General features: G+C 41.9%; 1 protein-coding gene across 2 annotated transcripts in view; it reads right to left on the bottom strand.

Annotated features, from left to right (window-relative positions):
* The window catches only part of STK11 (serine/threonine kinase 11), a 183,437-nt gene that overhangs the window by 70,121 nt on the left and 89,173 nt on the right, over positions 1 to 24,143 (bottom strand). For both annotated transcript variants that reach the window (XM_027853086.1, XM_027853085.1), the window contains exons 4-7: positions 23,525 to 23,657; positions 23,189 to 23,325; positions 19,051 to 19,178; positions 2,682 to 2,739 (exon numbers count right to left, since the gene is read on the bottom strand). In XM_027853086.1, coding sequence (XP_027708887.1) covers positions 2,682 to 2,739; positions 19,051 to 19,178; positions 23,189 to 23,325; positions 23,525 to 23,657 — 456 coding nt within the window. The remainder of the gene's footprint in view (positions 1 to 2,681; positions 2,740 to 19,050; positions 19,179 to 23,188; positions 23,326 to 23,524; positions 23,658 to 24,143) is intronic.

Below are 24,143 nucleotides of genomic sequence, written 5' to 3' on the forward strand. Positions count from 1 at the left end.
TTAGGGAAGATCAGAAAGTTTACTACAGAAGGTAGCAGCATGTGAACTAGGCCATTTAGTGAGTAAATAAGCATTTATTGAGCACCTACTATGTGCCTAGCGTTGGGCTAAGTGCTGGGGATACAAAAAAAGGCAAAAGACAGCCATTGTCCTCAAGGAGCAAAGTCTAACGGGGCAGACAAGCAAACAATTATGTGCAAACAACACATGCAGAGAATAAAAAAGAAATAATTAAAAGAGGAAATTAAGAGGGCCTGGGAAAGGATTCCTATTAGAAGGTGGGATTTTTGCTGAGATTTGAAGGAAGTTAGGAAAGGCAGCAGGCAGAGATGAAGAAGCAGGGGGAGCAGCTAATCGAACATCCCTAGAGCTGCAAGGAAGCCTTGAAGGAAGCTAGGACTCTAAGAGGTGGAGATGAGGAAGGATGACATTCCAGAGATACAAGCCAAGGCCCAGAACCATGAGGTGGAAGGCTAAGTCCTGAAAATAACAAATTGGTCAATCTGTTTAGAACATAAAATTAGTGAAGATGGGTAAAATGAAATGTCTAAGGGCAGCTAGGTGGCGCAGTGGATAGAGTAGCGGGCCTGGAGTCAGGAGGACCTGAGTTCAAATCTGGCCTCAGACCAGACACTTGACACTTACAAGCTGTGTGACCCTGGGCAAGTCCCTTAACCCTAATTGCCTTACCCCACCCCCCTCCAAAAAAGAAATGTCTAGAAAGGTAGACTGAAGCCAATTGATGAAAGGCTTTGGATGCCAAGTTGGGCAGTTTTTAGTTTATGCTAGAGGTAGTAGGTAGCAAATAAGACTTTTGAAGAGGGGAGTGACATGGTGATGCCTAGGTTTTAGAAAGACAGCAATCTTAGAAGCTGTATGGAGGATGAACTGGAGAGAGAAGTTAGAAGTGAAGAAACAAATTAGGAGGCTGTTGCAATAACTTGCAAGATAGGTTAGTGCTGAAGGTTTGAACTAGTGCACTGGCCATTCAAATGAAGAAGAGAAGATGAGATTATACAAGCAGAACTGACAAGACTTGGCAACTGATTTGATTGGAGGGAGGCAGAAAGATGGAGGTGGCCGCAACAGAAATGGGGAACTCTGGAGGAAGGCCGAGGAGAGGAGCAGAGTGAGGACGTGATGAATTTCAGACACTAATGGAAAACTCAAGGAGAAAAAAGGAGCTCATGATATTAGGGTTAGCTGTGTAGCTCTTGAAGCAGTCTGTAAAAAGATGGTAACTGAAATCACCGGAGCTGAGGAGATCAATGAAAGACGGACGAGAAAGAGGTTCGAGGAGAAGAATTCAGGGAACATCTAAAGTTAGGAAGAGAACGTGGACGGGGATCCAAGTAAGAAAACTAAGGAACAGCTGGACAAGTAGGATGGGAGTAAGTAAAGATCAATGTTGACAGAGGAGTAGTGTGACCTATGAAATATCCTACTCTAGTCTACAGCTCCTTATCCGTTTCGACTGACTTTGTATTAAAGAGGGCAAGTGGTAATTCAGCATCTTCTTGACAGATCTTGACAACATCTTCCTGCTAAAACAATCATTTCCTGATTTTGTTTTGAAATTAAAACTCTCCTTCCCTCATGACCACTAAAGAGGGAATGGGAGATGTCAAAACAAATCCAAGCACTTGGTAATATTAAATCTGTAAGCCTTATTTTCTTCTTTCTCATATCCTTCTCCCCCTATCATGATTAATACCCAAAATATGTATAAAAACTTATCATTTCTATCCCATAAGAAAACAGCACTGGACTTGGGAGTCCCAAGGCCTTGGCTTGATTCGATTCTCTGCCACGCTATATGGCTTTGGATAAGCTACACAGCTCTTCTCAGCCTGGGCCCTGATCTGTCAACTATGGCAGCTGGTGAGACAATCATTAGGGATTCTTCGGACTTGGATGGTCCATGTCTGGCATCTCTTCCAAATCAAGGCGTTCACATTCCCAGAATCTCAAGGTGTGGAAGGGACAGGGCCCTCTAAAGGTATCCTCTCTAAAACACCCCCTGACAAGTAATAGGGTTATTTTGCTTCCACTTGAAACCTCTCCATGACTCAGAATCTACTACCTCCTGGGCCAAATCATTCCCCTCTGGGCCTGTTCTCCTTGTTAGGAAATTTTTTGTTACATTGAGCTAAAAGCTACCTCTCTATAACATACACCTATTGCTCCACGTTTTGCATTTCCTTCCAGCTATAACACCGTATGAATTATGACCTGAGTTCAAGTCCCAAATCTATCACTCATTAGCTGGGTGACCTAAGGCTAGTCACTTTATGTCCCCACCCCGACCCTGAGCCTGTTTCCACATCAGTAATATTGGGCAGCTCCTTTACAAGGCTAATGTAAGGATGAAGTGAGATATGGATAATGTATTTTGTAAAGTACTTTTTAAACATCAAGTGCCATATAGATGTCAGCTATCATCATTCCATTTGACACTTTCTGGTTAGAAAGTTAAAATATCCAGTAGAAAGCCCCATATAAATAGATAAAATAAAAAATGGGAAGGAGAGTGAAGGGTAAGCATGGAAATGACACATACATCTCATCTGAAGGTACTGTTAAGAGAAAGAGAAAGCTGACTGAGGAACTTCTATATGTTCATGGTCAAATTACCGAACAGAGGAGCCTGGGAGAAAGCTCAAATTTGTAGGAACACTCACTTGTGCTGCCGTATCTGCTGTATTGAAAATCTCTTGGATGGTTCATATTCAAGCATGCCTGGAAATGGGGGAAAAAACCGTTAAGTTGTAAGTCTGAAGTGAAGAAAAAAGAATCCCAAATATGCTGTCCTAGTTTCGTCCCTTCTCAACCCCCAAAGTACTGCTCCTCCTGTTCTGATGAGGCACCCCAGCCATTGGAAAAGGCAGCATTCTATAGTGAACGGGCAAGGAGCCAGAAGAACCGGCCTCTGGTTTGGCCAAGGATACCCTATGTGATCCTGGGCAGATTATTTAACCCCTTAAAGGCCCAGTGGCATCATCTATCAAGGAGCTTTCTTAACAATTTCACAGGGTTCTTGTGAGGACTAAAAGATATAATTTACTTAAAGTGCTCAAAAATTGTGACATGCTCCATAAATCTAAGCTACTGTCATGGTTCTTCCACTGGTCCCATTCTCATACTTTACTGTGGCCTAGAGAGTTCCTGAAGGCTATGCCAGGGGAGCACAAGCACTGCCAGATCCTAAACTGGAAAAGCTCAAGGTACAAACCCAAAGACAAAGAGATGACTAATGAGTCCCTGGCTGGGCCTGACATTCTATATCTCACCTTGAGTATCTCTGCCTCTTGCCTCCACATCAAGGCTCAGGGCAAATACTACCATCTATATCCTTCCAAGAAGCTGGTCTGATTTTTCCAGTTAGTGGTTCTTTCCCTAATCACAGTGTATTTTATTTTTAATCTCTCCTGTAATCCTTTGGAAACATCATGTCTCCCTCAAATAGATTTGGAAGTAGAAAGGACCTTAGAGGTCATCTAGTTCATTTATGCATTGGGGGGGGGGGGGGGGGTTGGCAATGAGGTTAAGTGACTTGCCAGTCACACAGCTAGTAAGTGTTATGTGTCTGACACTGGATTTGAACTGAATCCAGGGCCGGTGCTCTATCCACTGCTCCACCTAGCTGCCCCTCTAGTTCATTTTATGGATGAGAAACCTGAAACCTAGAGGGGATAAAGGACTTCCCCAAGGTCAAACAGCTGTGTATGGCAGAACTAGAGTTTGAAGACCTACAGACCTATGGCTCCTCCGATTCCAAAACTTAGGCTTTTCCCATTACATTATGCTTCCCCCTAAATGGACAGTCCTGCTTTCCACTGATACAATATAAGTTCCTTGAGGGTAAGGACTTTGATATTTATTTTTTAAATCTATGTGTTAGATTCCATGCTAGGGATTAGTACAGTGTCTGGCCCATAGAAGGTGCTTAATAAATGCTTCATTAATTGTTCATTAACTGATGGATTGATTTGTTCAGAGAGGCTCATCACCAGAAGGTTGGTCACAATGACTCAGGGATTGTCTACTAAGATATGGAGAGGAGGAGGAAGAATTGAAGTAGATGAGCTCACAGATCTGTTGAAGCTTATGTTATCATTATCAGCATGCCATTTTATAACTCAAGAAGTCCTGTCTTTCTGGCTCTCAAGTTTACAGGTAAGAAGCGTCACTAGAGCTGAAGTCTGCAGATGCTCAGCTCCTGTGGGCCTTCTTGCCACCTGCTGGACACCTTATGTAACATAGGAATTCAACTCAATTCAGTTTAACAAACATTTACTGATGTCTCTTACATGCAGGGCTCTACTGTAAAGAACACAAATGAGACTAAACAAATGTTCTTCTCAACACTCATGGAGTTTATTTAATAAGCAAGGGCCCCCGTACTGCTGGCTTTGTCAAGCAGGAAGTTGTCCCAGAAAGCTGGGACTGGAAGACAAGTGGATCCAAATTTACTTCCTCTAAATTATGGTAGGAGAGGGGGAAGTAGGTTTCCTCCACCCCATTTTGCAGTTCTCGTGACAATAACAAGCATGAACTAAGTTGTTTAAACTAAAGCTTCATTCGATTTTATCTCCTCCCTTTACAATAGACACACAATCAGCTGTAGCCCAACAGTGAGGAGGAAGGGTTCACCCTTACTGTTCTGTAACTTCCATCTTGACCTATCCTCCTGAAAGGTCAGGTGATAAAGGAAAATGCCACCACAGTATTAGAAGATGTCTCCTCCAAAGTCCTTCACTACATATGACTGGCCAGATGCATGTCAGATAATGACCAGGGAAAAGTACTGCACAGAGATATAATACTGGCCTGATAAGAGAGGGAAACATATTTGTCTCTTGACTATACACTTTATGAAACATTCTTTTTCTTTTCTTTTTTTTTCTTTTAAAAGACAATTGGGGTTAAGTGACTTGCCCAGGGTCACACAGCTAGTAAGTGTCAAGTGTTTGGTTTGAGGCCAGATTTGAACTCAGGTCCTCCTGACTTCAGGGCCGGTGCTCTATCCACTGCTCCACCTAGCTGCCCCTTGACTACACACTTTAGAGCAAACTAGAAAGATCATTTATCAGATTTCACATATGGTTACTTTCAAGAAGGTACAATTCACTAGGCAGTGGCAAATTGAGTCAAATTTGACTTAATATCACAAACGTAGTTGCTACTACGAAAGACAGTTTTGAATTTGGATTCCTAAAGGGGCCCTTCAGGAAAGAACACTTCTGCTAGGTTAGGATTCTAGGCTAAAAACTACACCCTTTCCTCCAAATTTGCTAATAATAATTGCATCTACAAAATACATTGCATCCATACACAAAAGATCTCCAAGATGTTGAGGGGATCCAATTTACAGAATTTACAGAAAGATTACAGACAAGAATTGTACAGTATGAGACTGGATGTATGTATAGTGAACTGCACCAGTAAAGGGGGTACCCATGAGACAAGATTATAGATCAGTAAAGCAATAACAACTCCCATTCATACAGGGTGTCCCCAAAGTCTTAATTTTAGTACACTAAAACTTTTGGGACACCCTATATAGTGCATGAAGGTTTACAAATATTTTCCAAATAACAATTCTGTGAGGAAGGGAGCACACGTAGTTTCTCCATGTTACCAATGGAGAAGCTGGGTCTGAGGGAGGTTAGGAGAACTGCCTACATGTAGGAATCACAGCTTCACTGAGACAAAGGAACCCAGAATCTGGAATCAGAGGTTGGGGCCCCTCTACTGGTCCTACCACTTACTGCCACTCTGACTCTGGGTAGGCTCTCTCAGCCTCAGTTTCCTCATCTGCAAAATAAGAAGCTTGGACTAGATTAGAAGATCCTACCCTGGGGTCTCCGGAGAGACTGGGAGGGAGGGGATAAGGGAAGCTAATTTGAAACTTTGAATATTTTCACAACTAAACACATGTTCTTCTCAACCCTCATGGAGTTTATTTAATGAGCAAGGTCCCCCATACTGCTGGTTTTGTCAAGCAGGAAGTTGCCCCAACAAGGGGCAGAAGACAAGCGGATCCAAAGTATTTAATGTATATATTTATATATATTTAATATAATTGGCTTTCTTTGCAATCCTCTGTACAGACCCCTTCACAGACCTCCCCCTACCCTCAAGGGGTTTCATATGGCCCCACCACCTCTGTGGCTTCAATGCCTAGAGGGAGTACCCTAGCCCCAGGTTGCACTCCCACCTCTGCTACCTGCCCTCAAATTTGCATAATGCAAATTTCCATTCGCAAAAAGCTAGAACTGTCTATTTTATTTGATGAATTTAACAACATGATTCTGAGCAAGGATCCATAAAGAGGTCCATGACACCATCCCTGATGGTCTAGCCTCTAGGGGATCTCTAAGATCCCTCACAGGTCTAACATCTAAATGGGAAGTTACAAGGTTCCATGTAATTCCTGCCGTGTTTTGAGGAGTCATTAAAGAGGGCTAATCAGGAAAACCTGAGACCAACTTCTTTCGGCCTCATTTACATTTACTAGCTGTGTCTCTTGGTAAGTGACTTGTCATCTCTCAGCCTCAGTTTCCTCATCTGTAAAATGAGAACAATAATAACACCTACCTCAGAGGGCTTTTGTGAGGATCAAATATATATAAAATGCTCTGCATACCTTAAAGCAATATATAAGCTGTTATTATTCTTATTATTACTCTAGACTTGGGAGTCAGGAAGACCCAGGTTGAATCTTGTTTCAGATACTGTGTGACCCTAGACAAACATTTAACGTATGTCTGCCTTAGCTTCCTCTTCTGTTAAGTGGTGGAGGGGGGAGAGTGAATCTGACGGCCTCTGCAGTCTCTGCCAGGTCTACATTTGGGATTCTTTCTTATATCTGTATTCAAAGATCCAGATGTGTTTTCCTTAAGTTGGTATAAAATTCAAGGATCTGCTGAGATGGTCCTTTATTGAGTAATCAAAATTCAGTAGAAAGAATGACTCAACAAACATTGATTGATTGATATACTCTGTGTCAGATTCTCTGCCAGATGCTGGGTATACAAAGGCAAAAATAAAACAGCCCCTGCCCTGATGGGGCTTACAGTGTACTAGGCAGACAATACGTACAGACAAGACAGATAACAAGGTAACTTATATGGGAAGTCACTTTACAATAGGTGATGGAAAGGGGAAGAAGACCACAGAAGGCTTCATGTAGAAAAGGGGTTGGCAAACTATGGTCCATGAGCCCAATCCAGCCATTCTTAGGTCCTGGGCTATTCAACCAATAGGGGACAGCTGGATTTGTGGGCCATATTTGGACCCTGATGGAGAAGGTGATATTTGAGCTGAACACTTTATCTGATGTCAGGACCCCAGTTTTGAGTCCTAGTTCTGCCATTAAATAGTTATATGATTACGTAAACCATGTTCTCTCTTTGGGCCCAAGTTCTCTCTTCTGTCAGTCAAGGATAATACTGACCCCTCAGGGTCACATGTTTCACCACTACACAATAGTCAGCTATCAAATCCTCCACCCAGACCATGGCTGCCATGATTCTCCCTACCAACCCTCTACATATACCCTCGACCTCAAGAAACCCTGCCTCTAGTCCCCAGAAACTAATCTACTTATCTTTGGAGTACCTGTCATGTGCATTCAACCCATTTACTCTTGATTGAGTTGAGTGCAATCTAAGCCACTTATCTCACTGTATTTACTAGCTGGTTCTAGACACCAGACCATGTCTTACTTCAACATCTCATCCAACTGTCTACCTAGGCCATCTGGTCTGCCATAAGATGTTCGTCCCTCTCCCTACTTTCCACTTCTGCAAGCAGAGACAACTGACTGTGCTACGCATCGACTCACCAACTGATTCCCTAGACCAACACTCTCTTACATGCTATCTTCTTTTTTTAATATTTTTATCCCTAGGGCTTAGCACATATTTTAATAAATGCTTGCTAACTAATAAATGTTTTCATTTATTCATTCATTCACTGCAAGAAAAGTACTTTGTAAACCTTAAAGTTTCTAGGGGCACTTGGATGGTACAGTGGATAGTGTGCCAGGCCTGAAGTCTTCCTGAGTTCAAATCTCGCCCCAGACACTCACTATCAGTGTGACTCTGGGCAAGTCACTTAACCCCATCTGTTCCTCATTTGTAAAATGAGCTGGAGAAGGAAATGGCAAACCACTCCAGTATCTTTGCCAAGAAAACCTCAAATAGGGTCACAAATAGTTAGACGCAACTGAAAAACAACCAATAAAATCTTAAAGTTGCTATAGAAATTCATATTCATTATTATTAAAGCATATTGTAGCCCAAATATAGCAAAAGTATAAACCCCTCTTCAGTAAACTAGTTAAAGTCATGTCCTGCATTCTCTGGTTGTGTATATACTGCAAAATTCTGTCCTGGGCTCATTTTTTTTTTTCTTTCTATACACTTTCAGCTCCTAAGTTTCATTATCTATGTAAGAACTCCCAGATGTACAAATCCAGCCCCGGTCTCTCTTCTGAACCCCAGGCCAATGAGACCCACTGCCTCTTTGACATTTTGCACTAGATGTACGCTAAGGCAACTCAAACCGAATTAATCCAAAGCAGAACTCTTTATCTCTCTCTCCTCCCCAATCCACCCCCTTTTGAGCTTCTCTGTTTCTAATAAGAGCACCACCATACTTCTCTCACCCAGGTTCACAACTTTGGAGCAATCTTCAAAAACCCTTCACTTATCCTCACACTACAGATCCACTAAGCTGCCAAGTTTTGTTGACTCTCCCTGCACATTTCTCACATCCCACTCACATAGCTCTCCTCACTTTTCACTCAGACAACAACCACCTCCTAAAGCAGTCTCCCTGCAATCCAATCTATCCTCCACATAGATGAATACTCCTAAGGCACACGTCTGACTGTACCACTTCTCTGCTCAAAAAACTCCAGTGCCTCTTTTTTCCCTTTGGAATAAAATACAAACTCCTCTGTTTGGCTTTTAAAATGCTTCATAATAGCGGAAGAAAATAAGTATTTATTAAACTCCCACTATGTGCCAGGCACTGTGCTAAGTGCTTTACAAAATATTATCTCATTGAATACTCACAACAACTAAATGCTACCATTATCCCCATTTTCAGGTGAGGAAACTGAGACAGAGGTTGAGTTACTTGCCCAAGGCCATACAGGTAGTTAAGTGTCTGAGGCTGGATTGGAGTTCAGGTCATTCTGACTCCAGGCCCAGCATGCTGTGCACTGTGGTGCCCCCTACTGGCTTCTAATAAGACAGCTTCAGATTTATCCATTATTCCCCCTCATACACGACATCCCATTTACATCTGGACACCTTTCCACAGGCTCCATTCTCCCCTTACCCCACTATCTCAGAATCCTGGTCTTCCTTCCAGTCTCACTTTCTGCATCAGGCCTCTCTTCAAACCCTTGGGAAGCTTCAGGGCCTCTCTCTGAAACAATTATCTTGTATTTACTTTGTACATATTTTCTACTTACATGTCATTTCCCACCAAAAGCATCTATGTTCCTTGAAGGCAGGGACAGTTTGTTTTGAACTTTGTATTCCCAGAACCTAGCACAGTACTTGGTACAGGGCAAGTGCTTAATAAATGCTGATTTATTGATTGATTGGGCAGGTAACTATTTAGGGGAGAAAACGATGATATTTTTAGAAAATACTTATTTGTCCCCCCCCCCCAAATCTCCACTCCCTCCTCCCAAAAAAGCAAATGCGGCTGCTCTAAGGCATCCCAGGAAAGGGAACAGGATGACACCCTGCATTGCCTTGAGGCAGAATCTGGCCATTATCTTGGCCAGACTTCTTAGTATTGGGAGAAGCAACACAGAGAGGAAGAAGGCAGTACTCTCCTCACCAGCTTGCATGAAGTATTTTCACTGAGAGCAAAAGCAAGTGACTGAAGGAATATGAGCTGGTTTTTAATAGACGATAAGGAAGCAGAAATACCCACAGGGCAGGACAACCCTTGGCCTATCGGGCCTGCTTCACCCACCCAATCCTAAAAGTCAGAGGTGGCCTGAGAAACAGAGTGGCAGAAACTAGAGAGATAATACCCTTCATTCTAAGGATGGGGAAAATGAACCCTAGGGAAGTGAAGAGACTTAAATGTACCAAAGGACACGCCAAAGGATACAAAGACAAGCAAGACAACTTGGAAAAGAGTATGTTGTTGAATCTACTATAAACACTTTTTGTTTTAAAGTTAGCTCTACATAATAAGGACTTTTAAAGTCCTCTTTAAAGAACATAAAAATCTTCTTCTTTTCTCATCTACTTTATAACTGGAAATGTTCATTTTGAGGGTGTTTGTGGACCTTTAGAATTTTAGCAAACTAAATTTAAAAAGAAGATGGATGACTTGCACCAAGTAACAGAAGTGGTCTGAAGCCAGACCACCCTCAGGTGCTTCCTGGGTTCCTCTCAGACCCGGCCATCTCTCTATGACTCCATCAAAGGGAATGCTTGTGCCTCCCCCGACCACCTGAGAGAGAGAGTGGGCTTAGAAATCAGTTGTGCCTACAAAGTAATTACTAAAGACAATACCGGGACACAAGGCAGAGGAGTTGGGTAAAGAGAATGAAGCAATTCTGAATTTTATGAGAGTAAGATTAATAGCACCAGCTATGTATAGCTCTGGTGCGCAGAGGGGAGGCATTGCTCTCAAACAATGTAAAACAATTTTTGAAGTGAAGCAAGGAGATGCAGTCTCCAAAGTTGAAGTTTTTTAGTGGCATTGAGGATTAAAAGGGAAAGTTACAGGGACCAATTGAGCACAATATTTTAATAGCCTGACAAGAGTTTAAACAACTACATGAAATTCAAATACCACAAGTGAGACATTAGTGGAAGTGAGCTCACTGCCAGGGATCTGAGAAGGAATGGAGTCTGGTGGCAAGTGCCCCAGAGAATCAGTGGGAAACCCAGGTCTGTAAGCAGACTCTGATATCTATTGTGCATCTAACTGTGAGCAAGTATCTGTTCTCTTAGATTCAAGAGCCTCATCTGTCAGATGGGAGATAATACTTGTGTGACAGACTTTGGAGAACTGTTGGAAGAAAATACTCTGTATTCTTAAAAACACTAAAGAACTTTGAGTTACTGGGCACTGTCCAGGGGCTAGGGAATCAGACAAAAATAAAACTGTCCCTGCCCGCAAGGGGCTTACATTCTACTGGGGTGGGAGGGACCAGAAAAACAACATGCATACATATAAGTAAATATTAAATAAAGTACGTGCTATATGCTTAACCAATGCTTTTTGAACGAATTAAAGTGACTTGCCCCGGTCACATAACTAGGTAACAGCAAAGCCGATAGTCAAACCCAGGTTTTGATGCCAGATAAAGGATTCTTTCTGCTACATTTTGTTGAGGTCCATTTAAGGATCTGTGATTTCTTCAGGGTGGTTACTCTTTTCAATGACGTAGCTCAGCATCCCTCTACAACTCAGCAGACAGTCTAAAAGTTCTTATGACTCAAAAATCAATTTGTAATGAGCTTCTCTGAACATGCTGAGTTGGTCCTTGGACAACACAGAATCCATCATTGGACCCATATTCAAAGCCTTTCCAAATTCAGAGGACCAGGCACCACTTGTGCTCCACTGTCATAGCCTTTGAAAACCAAGTGTCCCTGAGCCTTACCATGACAATATATCACACTAAGACTTTAGTATTTAATAGAGTATCCCTTTATACCCCGAGGAATACTGGGGGAGCAATGGGGACTAAAGGAGATAGTGTTTTTTGGTGTAAAGATGATTACTTCAGAATTCTGCCCTAACAGAAGACAAATCCCTCTCCTAGCCTGAGGTACTTACTTCTAAAGGAATTTGACTCAACTGTGAGTTTCTGAAAGAAAAATACATTAATAATGGGCACATGCTCCCTAAGTTAGGCAACAGAAATGTTGATGAATGCAGTTCTCTGTTCCATCCCAATACTATACTCTTTTATCAGGTTCTAAGAACAATTCCAAGCTTTATCTAACTTCACCAGGCCATCTCTTCTGAGGTTCCTGCTGTTACCACCTCTTTAAGAAGGGGTGAAGGGGGAAGTGTTTTTCCTGTCCCCTCTCAATAGAGGTAAGAGCAGTTACTAACCCACTCAGCCCCTTTCACCACAGAACACTTTACCTTTTTCTATAAATATATACCTACAACTCACCTCCTCAAGAGAACAAGGGCAATAGGGCTTTACAAAAAAGGGGAGGTGTGTGTAAGGGAGAGAGAGTTTTTAAAATAATGAAAAATCTAGAATGGGATTAAAGGAAATGTGGAGGGGGGACAGGGAAAGAGGTAAAGAATACAAAGAGAGAAGTCAGTAACAAAAAATTTTAAAAAGCATCATTGAAAAACTTCCTCAGACATTGCGCTGGGGCTCCACGGCCCATAGCACTGCTAAAAGAGGGGAGTCAAACTTCTCTGTCATGCCAGGGAACTCCGAGCAAAGGACCTAGTAAAGAGAAGCATAAGCTCCATGCAGCTGGCAGGGAAGGGAGCCCCTCCCTATCTCAGAACTGGTTCTGGCGCAAAGCAGAAGCAAGGGGCTTAGGAGGAGGGGGTACAACCATTAAGGCCTAGAGATTTACTGAGTTCAATTTCACTGACCAGCAGAACTGTGGGCAGGAATATTGGAAACCTAAGTTTAACTTGTTAAGTCAAGCTGATTCTTTAGCACTGAGGCCAGAAGCCAGCTCTGTCTACTGAGGTGGGGGTTGAGCTCAATCTATTAGCATGCAGAGGACATACTAAACCGTTTCTAAAGTATCCTGGAAATAGGTCTTTAGTTTTGGAGGGGCCTGCCAAGTGTTCTGGAGCAACAACCCAACAAGGAGGTGGACCATTAAAGTGGGAAAGGTCAAAAGAAGCAACAAGAGCACAAAGGAGATAAGAGAAAATCTTGCCATTTTCTCTAGCTATGAGGAGCAGCAGCTAAACACTAGGTAATCTTTAGAATAAAGAATTGCTAAGAAAATAGGTCAAAATAAGCAAAATAGAAACACTCCTAACTCCAAATTTAGGGTCAAGGACAAACAATGCATGGACATGATTCTACATGTTATACAGACCCAGAACAAATTTCTAGGTTGACATGTTTATTCTCTAACAAATGATGAGTTTACAGCTAATCAATGTCCCTGAGAATGTTGAAATATCAATTCAGGGTGCCAAAGTCATCATTTGTGTTGTTACTCTTAAGGATTTTTTTGAAACCCACCTTACGGGGTGGGGAGATCTTACTCAACTCAATTCAGTACTCTCCTCTGTCCTTAAGTATTAAATAATTCAGTACCGTTTACTAGTTTTCCCATAAAAATAGGCAAATAGGTAATGGATCCTGCATCTATGGAAGCAGCACGTCCATTCTCCTAGTCGGTTCGCCAGGCTCTTCCTATAAGCGAGAAGTCATCTTTGGCTCCTTTTCTCTTCATCTGAATGCATCCCCTTTTTACCATTTGTACTACCAGCACCCCAATTCCATCCCTCACCCACTCAGCCAAATAACCTAAGTGGTCTCCTAGCCCACATCCCATCCTGCATACCACTTACTGATCCTCCTAATGCAGAGATCTAATTCTATCACTCTATAGCTCCAGGACCCTCAACAGTTCCCCACTGCCTACCAAATCAAGCCCAAACTCCTTAAGTCTCTCTCTAACCCAGGTCCAACCTATATTTCTAGCTCTAGCTTTTACTACTGCCCTACACCTACTCTATCCTGAGGCAAAACTGCATTCCACACCTTCTCCTGGCACATCTTGAACTTTATTACATCTGCTCAAGCTGTTTCCAAGGCTTGGAATGCACCTTTCCCCAATTCAACCTGTTGTCAGCCTACCCAACTTTCAAGGGCCATATCAAATATCTCTTCTTCCAGGAAAACTTCCTAGATCCTTCAGGTCAGAAATGTTCTCTTCCTCATTTGATCTCAAAAAATTTTCCAGTCCCCTTATTCACTGACAATTTATATTATATACACATCTCCACGCTGAAACCTTCTGGAGTACATAACCTAAATTTTCTTTAATTTTCTATCTCCTCGGTGCTAAGTAAAAAAATTAACAAATTTTTGCTTTTGAATAGCTATCAATTGACATGTATTCAAGAGAACATAAACAATTTCCATGTTCAGGCAAATTGCTCCCACAAATTGTGCACACTCATCACTGATGCTATATGGACTATGAAACTGGCCATTATCTTAGACACTTAAACTATATTCTTCTCTCTGCCAGCAATGTTTTGGTCGATAACCCAGCACAGAGCTATTTCTGGCACAGGCTCATGCAACTATTTATGAAATAGTTCTAGTCTGCCAAGGGAAAACTAGAACTTTTGCCAAAGAACCTGAAAAGGTACTGAATTAACCACTTGGTGGCTAGGCATGCTGAGGATGAGGGAGGTCAGTTTATGAAAGCACAGCTAAACCACGGGAGGAAAAATACCATCTGCCACAGGCCAAATCTTCCTAGAATATCCCTTTGGGAAATCCTGGGGAATCCATAGTAAGTGCAGAGAGCACCACCTACTGTACCACTCTGGACATGCAACTGAGAAAGGATTAAGTCAAAACACCTGCAGGATCAACTCTGTTCATCTCAGAGCTACTAAGCCCAGGAGCACATAAGCCCTTGATTAAGTTTAGTTGGATAGGATCTTGATTCTTTGCTCAATACTAGATTTTAAGGCCCAAAATGCAAAATTTCTCTTCTCTAGGAATAAGTAGCCTTTCTCTGCAACCTGGCGCCAGTTTAGAAATCCAGACTTGGATCTCCCACTATTCTCCCCTCAGCACAAATGCTCTAATGTCAGCCACACTAAATTAATGACTTCCTCTACAGCTTTATATTACAGGATTTCGAATGAGAATGTACATTAGTGATCATCTATTCAGATCCCTCAGAGAAGTTAAATGACTTACGCCACCACCCAGGTATAAGTGGAATAGCAAGAAGGCAAACTCAGGCCCTTTAATTCTCTGGTGTTCTTTCCACGATACAACAGAGCCTAGGCTGTTCTCTACACCTCAATACTCTCTCCTCCACTGCCAATGGTTGCTACTGATATCCTTAAAGTCCCTTTTTAAATACATGCAACTCTTCCTCCTCTGAGCTTTCTCATTTGATTTCACAGCACAATAAGAGGTAAGGTGAAATAATGTAGTATTAGACTTGAAGTCACGAAGATCAGGGTTTCCATTCCATCTCAGACCCTTACTTGCTGGGTGACTGAGGACAAGTCACTTGAATCTAAGTTTCTTCATCTACAAAACGGGAATAATAGTCCTTGTAGAACCTACCTCACAGGGTTATGGTGAGGCTCAAAATTAGTTAGCAAAGGCAAAATCTTTTGCAAATTTTAAAGTGCCATATAAATATCAGCTATTACTATTATTATAATTTTCTATTTCTCTTCTGCATTTAACATTCCAATATATATATTTATCCATGTACACCTTGAGGGGAAAGGCCTTGTCTTAAGTATCATTAAATCCACCCTAACACAAAGCACAGTGCAAATGTCTATAATGCATGGTCCAATCTTACACTCCCTAATAGGAGGGCCCAACAAGAAGAAAACAGAGACACATGAGACTCTGAAGGGCATCTTCTAAGCTGTCCTGCTTTCAGGGGCTGCCTAAACTAGCAGAGAGAGAGAGAGAGAGAGAGAGAGTGAGTGTGTGTGTGTGTGTGTGTGTGTGTGTGTGTGTGTATGAGATTTCCTTAACTAGGATTGACTCCAGCAGTTCATTTTGCCCCCAAACACCCTTGATGTGTCCTGTGACATCCAGCCAAAATCTTTAAAAATTGTTGGTAAAAACAGAGTACCCTGAAACAAACAACCACCCTTAATGAACATGAATTCTTGCTGCTTAACAGGTACCAAATTAAAAAAATCATTTCTCCTTGATCTTCAGAGAAAGAGTGTGAAGTATCACGTGTAAAAGAACACCTTCCTCCCAAACAAACAAATTCCTAATCACTCCCTAAGAACTAAGTCTGACTATTCTACATTTGTCTTCTCAATAGTGTGCAAACATCTGGGCTAAAGTCAGGAGGACAATGGAATGCCTTTTTTAGGAGGAGGAGGAATCACTGAGAGAGATGCTTCTCTGAACCTGCTTTTACCCAATAAGCAGGAATTGTTTGCTGAAGCTGAAATAATGGGTGTCTGGGGGGAAGTGACCATTCCATCTTAAGAGAGCCTCCTGACAGAGAAGAGGAGAAAAGCTAAGTTTAGTTGGAAAAAACTCTAGATTTGGGGAGAGTGGCTTTCAAGAATCTAGAGAAAGGCTAAGTAGAACCTTCTTCTTTCAAATGTCTACATGGGAAACCAGGCCAAAAGGAACAGGAAGTTCTCAAGAATGGTATTCTGAAGACACAAATGACTCCAGTGAAGAACAAAACGGAGAGCTATCTAAAAAGACTGATGGAGACACACCGAAAACTCATCAACCAACTTAGATTTTCAAAAGACAGGCATGATGGAAGATGATATTAAGAACAGGTAGGGAATACTAAGTACTAAAAGACTAGTACAGATCTGTAAGTTAGGGTCAGAAGCACGAAAGCTCAGAATGATCTGAGGTTGGCGATGAATATTAAGGAAAAAAAAAAAGATAACAATTCTTGTTTAACTGAGGCCTGGTATGGTGCCAGGCCTGACAGGCCACACTCAACACTTATTACATTAAGTCACAGAATTTAAATAAAGAGTTTACAATGGGGGCGACTAGGTGGCGCAGTGGATAGAGCACTGGCCCTGAAGTCAGGAGGACCGGAGTTCAAATCTGGCCTCAGACCAAAACACTTGACACTTACTAGCTGTGTGACCCTGGGCAAATCACTTAACCCCAATTGCCTAAAAAACTTAAAAAAAAAAAAAAAAGAGTTTACAATGAGTAAAAAATTCAAAGTGAAGGCTGAACAATACAATCAAAGTAGGGTGAAGGCTGAAAGAAAGTCACTACTATTCAAGGAACCGGCAATTCTGCTTCGGTTTTCCCAACCATGGCTTTGAGGTGAGAAAAACAGAGCTGGCACAGAGTCACAGAGTGGGCAGGGTCCTCAGAGGGTAGCTAAACCAACTCATAATGGAAAAGTAGCTCCCTCTGAAATAACCCCAACAAGTAGTCAATCAGCCTTGCTTTAAAACTTTGTTATGGGGAAGGTGCCACACCAGCTAGGTAGTGTAGTGGGGCTGGAATAAGAAAGGCTTGAATTCAAATTTTGCTGCAGATACTTACTAGCTGCGTGACCCTGGGCAAGTCACTTAAATTCCATCAACCTCTGTTTTCTCGACTGTCAAATAACAACAGCACTTACAACAATAGTACCTATCTCATAGTCTGTTGTCAGGATCGAAGGAAATATTTGTATAGCACTTAGCACAGTGTCTGACACATAAAAGCTTAATAAATGCTTGTCCTTCCTCTCTTCCCCCTTCCTGAAGGTGCCCATTTCACTTCCGCAGAATTCTAAATCATCAGAACACAGAGTTTTGATGGCTAAAAGAGGTTTTTCTCTATATCAATCCCAAATCTTCTTTTCTACAACTTTTACCCTCTGCTTCTGATTCTGTCCTCTAGAACAAGGATGTCAATCTCAAATAGAAAACCACATATTAGCATCATCCAGGTTCTATCGTATTTTTATTCTTCATTTCCCAATTACATTTGAATCTGGTTCCCAGCAGGCTGTGTCTGACTCCTCTGCTCTGGAGTTATGTGAAACAATGCTAAATCCTCTTGTACAATACAGATCTTCAAACACCTGAAGATGGCAATCCCTCTCTTTTTCAGGTTAACCATTCAAGGTACTACCTTATGGGGCCTGGTTTTCAGTCTTCTCTCCTTTTGGACATGTTCCAGTTTGTCAATGTTCTTTCTAAAACACAGCATAACCAAAACTATGAAATTTTAGGAAAGGAAACTGATGTTGAGAGAAGGGAAGGGACTTGTCCAAGGTCATTCAGTAAATGTGTGGCAAAGCCTTTGCTGCTCCTTCCCAATTCCTTACTCCCCTAACTCTTCTCATCCTGACCAGGCCAATCTGAAAGGCCCTCATTTCTGCCTTACGCTTTCCCCCAAGAGGCCAACGAAAGCCCTATTAAGACTAGTTGCCAGCATGATGTAAATGATACTCAAAGCTAGAAACTTCCTCCAGTCTCAAAGAACATGACTTAGAGAATGCCTGCCAGTGGAATGCAATGTCTCTAGAAAAATTTCTAGATGACCCTAAACTAATTCTCTGCATAGATTCATCTCTAGAGACCTTTAGGAATTTCTGAAAGTGACCAAAGAAAGCACTGGCAATTTCGGGATTTGGTAAAGGGGCACCTATCATTTGAGCCTAAAATCTATTGAGCATTTAAGGTAAGAAGAGGATAAAGGACTAAAAACAGTTGGGTGTACTGAGCTTAGTGCAAGCTGAAACAGAAAGTCCTGTCATAGCAAGGAGGTGGCAGAAACTGAATGAATTGCATTGGTAACTCCTGGCACTACTGCAGGTACAAGCACTGGGAAAATGGAGGAATTTTTAAAGAACTCTTTAAGTTCTCTGCCTGTTTGTTCTTCTCAGATTTCAAGGACAGTTATCCCATTTTTTGAATGTTTCAGCATCAGTGACCAACATTACTTATTTCAAGAACCTCTGGCTTTGTTGGTGAGTACTCACATTATGCCTCAGGAAGCAGTCTTCCCAAGTTACTATAGCTAAGAGCATACCTAACAGCCAACATTCTGTGATGTGTCTGTCCAGTCTTACTAGCCCTGGTCTTGGACCACAGACCCACAATGTGTTACAAGGCTCATACTCAAAGCCAGAATTTGCACTCCCCTTGGCCTAGCCTTTGAGACTCCTGGGTCATTCCCATATCACAATGAGGCCCTGGAAGAGAGCTTTTGAATAAAGTTGCCAAGTGGAAAAGTTTGGTTTCTCCTCTTCCACAGTTCCTTCAAAGTGCTGTCAAAGGCTAATGTGATAAGAATAATCCCAGAGGAGTCCCCCAAACCACCATTATCTCAGGCCTCCTTACCTTTCAGCAGGTCAGAGAGTGGAGGACCACAATCCCCTGGAATCGTGTAGTCTCCTTTCCCGATGTTTTCAAATAATTTATAGATGTTGTCCCCTTCAAAGGGGTAAAGACCTGTCGTAATGTTGTATCTTGAGTTGGAAGGAAAGAGAGGGAGAAAAACATGAGTTTGCTGGTGTAATCCCTAAGTACCATCCTTTCACTGCCCTAGGATTTTCCAAAGGTTCTTAACATTTTCTGTGTCCTTGGACCCCCTTTCTTGGAATAATTTTTTTAAATACACAACATAAAACACAAAGGGCTACAAAAGAAACTAAATATAAAGAGATACAGTTATTGAACAAATTCACAGACCTCAGGTTAAGTACTCTTGTCCTCACTCATCTCTTTGGCATTTTCTCCAACCAAGTCTCTACCCTACTTCTTCAATATTGTTTACATGAGTGGCTAGGTGGTACAGTCAGGTAGACCGGAGTGCAAAACTAGCCTCAGATATTTACTAGCTGTGTGATCCTGGGCAAGTCAATTAATTTCCCTCAGCCTTAGTTTCCTACTCTGTAGAATGGGGCTAATAATAGCAACTACCTCCCAGAGTTACTATAAGGATAAAATAAAAAAATCTGCAAACCTCAAAGTGCTCTGCAAATGCTAGCCGCTATTATTTTTATTGTCATCATCATCAGTCCCCACCTTACTGTAATTCAGGCCCTCATTCCTTCTGACATATGATTCATGGTCCCATTTATGTGGCTATTCCCCTCAATGAACCCAAACAAAACCCATTCTTGTTCCCACCCACCCACATCCTCCTATGGTACTACTATATTACAATGCCTCTAACTTTTCTCCCCTCAGTTCTTCCTCTCCCAACCCAATTCACCTTATGCTGCCCTGACTCATTAATCATGCTAATACAACCTTACATAGTTCTAAGGGAATAATTCTCCAGCACAGACCTTCAAAGACTCCCCAATACCTATCAAATAAAGTTGAGAGACACTTGAGCCCAGCATTCAAGGTCCCCAATAATCAGCCATGAACCTACCTTTCCAGTCTTATCTCACCTATTACTTCTCCCCTCATTATGTGAAAACTAAGCAGCTGCCATCAAACCAAATATGTCTCATATTTTCCCAACTCAAATGTCTTTAACATATTCACATTCATCACCTTTTCTCCACTTACATGGTTACCACCTCAGTTCAAGCCCTTATTTTCTACTACACCTACCACAGAGCTTCCAAAATAGTCTTTATATTAAAAAGTACAGGTGTAATGATGTCACTCTCATGCTCAAGAACCTTCAACAGTTCCCTATGACCTCTAAAATAAAAAATAAACTCCTTTGCTTGGCATTTAAAGTCCTTTACAATATGGGTCAAGCCTACATTTCTAGACTTAATTTGAATTCTTCCACTTTGCTCATTCTATGTTTCAGTCAAATGGGCCCATTGGTCACCCCATGAAATCTGCAATCCATCTTCCTACCTCTGTGCCCTTGCATATGCGGTCTGGAGAAGTATTTCCTCCTCACCTCCATCTTTAAATCCCTCTATCTTATTTCAAGGCTCAGCTTATTTATCATCTCTTATGGGCAGACTAGTTATTAGTACCCTCCCCTTGCTTAAATGATCATATATCTCATTATTTGTTTATATATTGCTCCTCCAAATTGAATATAAGCTCCAGGGTATTCGTGTTTTTGTATTCCAAACGTCTAGCACAATGCCTTGAACACTGTAGATGCTTAATAAGTGCTTGTTGGATTGGATGTTTGTTTCTTATGTCTTGAATGCTAACCTCAACTACCCGTTAAAATCTAACCATTCATTAAAATTCAGCACAAGTGCCAGCTCTTTTATGAAGCATTCCCTGATTTATCCTAGGCAGAATTAAGTTTCTCCCTAATCTAGTCTCACAGCACTTGTATTCCCCCTATGCACTTAAATATAAATTATACATACACACAGATTTTTAAAATATATACGACACATAATACATATGTGCAGTGTGTGCGTGTGTGTGTGTGTGTGTTAGATTATAACTTCTAAGAGGGCAAGGAGCACGTCTTATTCCTATACTGATTTCCCACTGTACAAAGCACAGCGCTTTGAAAACAAGCAAATACTAATGACTATTGAAGGAATAACTTGATGTTTCTAAGCCCTAGGGAATATGCAGACAGTGCAAGGTGAGTAGGTGAGGATATGGTTGCCACTCTCTAAATTTAATCTATGTTTGTTCATCATAACTTTGTTTCTATCACAGTACTCTCTTGGGAGTCAGTTATAAGTAATTTCTAGAAAAGTCAGAGGCAGCTAAGTGGCTCAGTGGATAGAGCACTAGACCTGGAATCAGGAAGACTTGAGTTCAAATCTGGCCTCAGACACTAACTAGCTGTATAACCCTGGGCAAGTCACTTAACCTCTGACTTAATCAACTGGAGAAGGAAATGGTGCACCATTCCCGTATCTTTGCCCAAGAAAACTCTATGGACAGTGTTGGTGTGCTATGGTCCACGGCATGAAGAGTCAGACACAACTGAACAAACGTCACCAGGTTCTCTGATCATACACCCAACTTCATGAGGCCACAATGCCTAGATATGGCTGAATCACAGTTTGAGGCCTTCAAAAGGACAATTTGGAAGGTAACGCACTAGTGTGGATAATCCCCCTTGGGTATAGTGGAAGGAAAACAAGATTTCAAGGCAAAAGACACAGACTTGACCTTAAGGAAGTTTTTCCCTTCTGTGTTGAATAAGGGATGATTTCTAAAGTTTCTTCTGGTTGCAAAGATCTCTCATTTTGCACCTTATTTGATTCCTTAATCCAGCCCTTGTACATATGAACCTAGAGTTCCCAGTGATTACAGTTTAACAAGTTGCATCTTGGTTATCCAACTGTCACCATCTGAGTTAGTGAACAAAGCAGCCAGGGTTTTTGGGCTACAGACATATTAAATAACAATAGATGTGTAGTGTGTGTGTTGTCTTGATAAGCATAAGTAGGAGCTGGTTTATTTCTCAGCTGGGTGTGAAATATATTGATAAGGCTGCTTTAATCATTTTACTTGTACTGGCTGGGGATGAGGAGGGCAAACTAGGGCACTCTCAATAGACTGTCTCAGGCTTCAAGGCCCAATTGAATAGCCAGCATTCTATAAACAAGCAGTAAACTGGACACTTTCAAATTAGACTAGCTGGGCCTGGGGATCAAGTGCCTGGGGAGGAGGTGGGGGAGCTGATATATAGGTCTGATACAATATAGCTGCCCTTTGAATAGAATACATCACAAAGGAGACCCTGTCCCTTTATAGGTTAAATCCCATCTTTTCCCACAAGTTTTTTTTTTGTGTGTGCATGGGCTAGGCAATGGGGTTAAAGTGACTTGCCCAGGGTCACACAGCTAGTATTATGTGTCTCAGGCTGGATTTGAACTCAGGTCCTCCTGACTCCAGGGCTGGTGCTCTAGCCACTGAGCCACCTAACTGCCCCTTCTCACAAGTTTTGCTGGGTTATCTTGGGCAGGTAAGTACCTTCACCTCTTCTGGGCCTCAATTTGGCCTTCTGTTAAATAAGAGGGCTGAACTTGATTTCTGAGGTCCTTTTTCTCTATATTTGAAAGGTACTTTTTTTTGTTTGTTTTTTGTTTTTTGCTAGGCAGTGGGGTTAAGTGACTTGCCCAAGGTCACACAGCTAGTAAGTGTCAAGTGTCTGAGGCCACATTTAAATTCAGATCTTCCGGACTCCAGGCCTGGTACTCATCACCTAGCTGCCCCTGAAAGGTACTTTTAACTTAACATTCTGAATCTCTAGCTCCTCACAATCTAGGAAGTCTAACAGGACACACTCTGAAAGGTATTCTATCCAGCCCTACATCCTCTGAGGTCCAAAGCTGACAGCTCCTTGCCTGTCAATTGTCCTCCCAGTCTTTCCTCAATTCTCCTTCCTATTTTCCTAGCAGAAATAGCATGATAGGTTCATGGACTCAACCTCTGAGCTGAAAGGACCCTCCAAGGGCATAAGATCCACTCTCTCATTTGGTGTAAGAAGCCCCTCTACAAGCATTCCTGCTGGGCTATCATCCAGGTCCTGTTTGAACACTTCTGCTATCTGGGTGATGAGAACTTAGTCACTTACAGCGTGACCCCAGCTGACCAAATGTCCACTTTAAAGCCTGAAAAAGTGTCTAAGCCATTGGCTATTTCCGGTGGCTGGAATGCTGGTGACCCTTGGCTCGTTCTGCATGTATCATCTTCTGCAAAAGGATGCAATGCCTACACCGGAAAATAGCAAAGCAAAAAAAAAGAAGAAGAAGAAGAAGAAGAAATCAGCTCCTCACAAATTAACATGGCTCTGCCATATCACATTTACAACTGTAACAGGAAAGGTGCCACTTTCTATGAGGACAGGTCTGAAGGCAGCAAGTCAAACACATACACACACACACTCACACACACACACACTCCCCCTTACCTCTGCTACTCCTAAGTCAGATATTTTTAGCGTCCCATTGGTTGTAAGTAGCAGGTTCCCTGGTTTTATATCTTTGTGGACAATTCCTTGGCTATGCAAGTATTCTAACCCATCTATAAGCTGGCAAAAGTACCTGCAGAGAATGCAAAGCACAGAAAGAATACAAGGGCATCAGGTAAATGAAGTACATTCAGATCAAGGTTAAACAGACCCATCTGGTCCCCCAAGTGTATACACTTGTGTTATGGAGCACTGAACAAGAGTTCATGAAAACTGGGGCTCCAACCCTGGCTTTTATGATAATCAATTGGGGGCCACCTTCAGAGAACAAATGCTCATGTCTCAGATTTCGGACTGGGAGTTAAGAGACTTGGGTTTTAGTCCTCCTTCTGCAACTAGCTCTCCGTGTGACCTTAGGTGATCTCCTCAGTTTCTTCATCTGTAAAATGAAGGGCTTGGACTGAAGGAACTTTAAGGTTTCTTCCTGTTCCCAACTCTAGAAATCTATGAGCTCCCTCTGAACAGTGGGGTTGATCCTGATGATCTGGAAGATCCTTCCCAGCTCTGATGTTCTATGCCCTATAGTCCTTTCTAGTGCCCACAGTCTATTTTTGAAAGT

Source organism: Vombatus ursinus, unplaced genomic scaffold (assembly GCF_900497805.2).
Source record: "Vombatus ursinus unplaced genomic scaffold, bare-nosed wombat genome assembly UNPS02009918.1, whole genome shotgun sequence".
In the NCBI taxonomy this organism is placed as follows: domain Eukaryota; kingdom Metazoa; phylum Chordata; class Mammalia; order Diprotodontia; family Vombatidae; genus Vombatus; species Vombatus ursinus.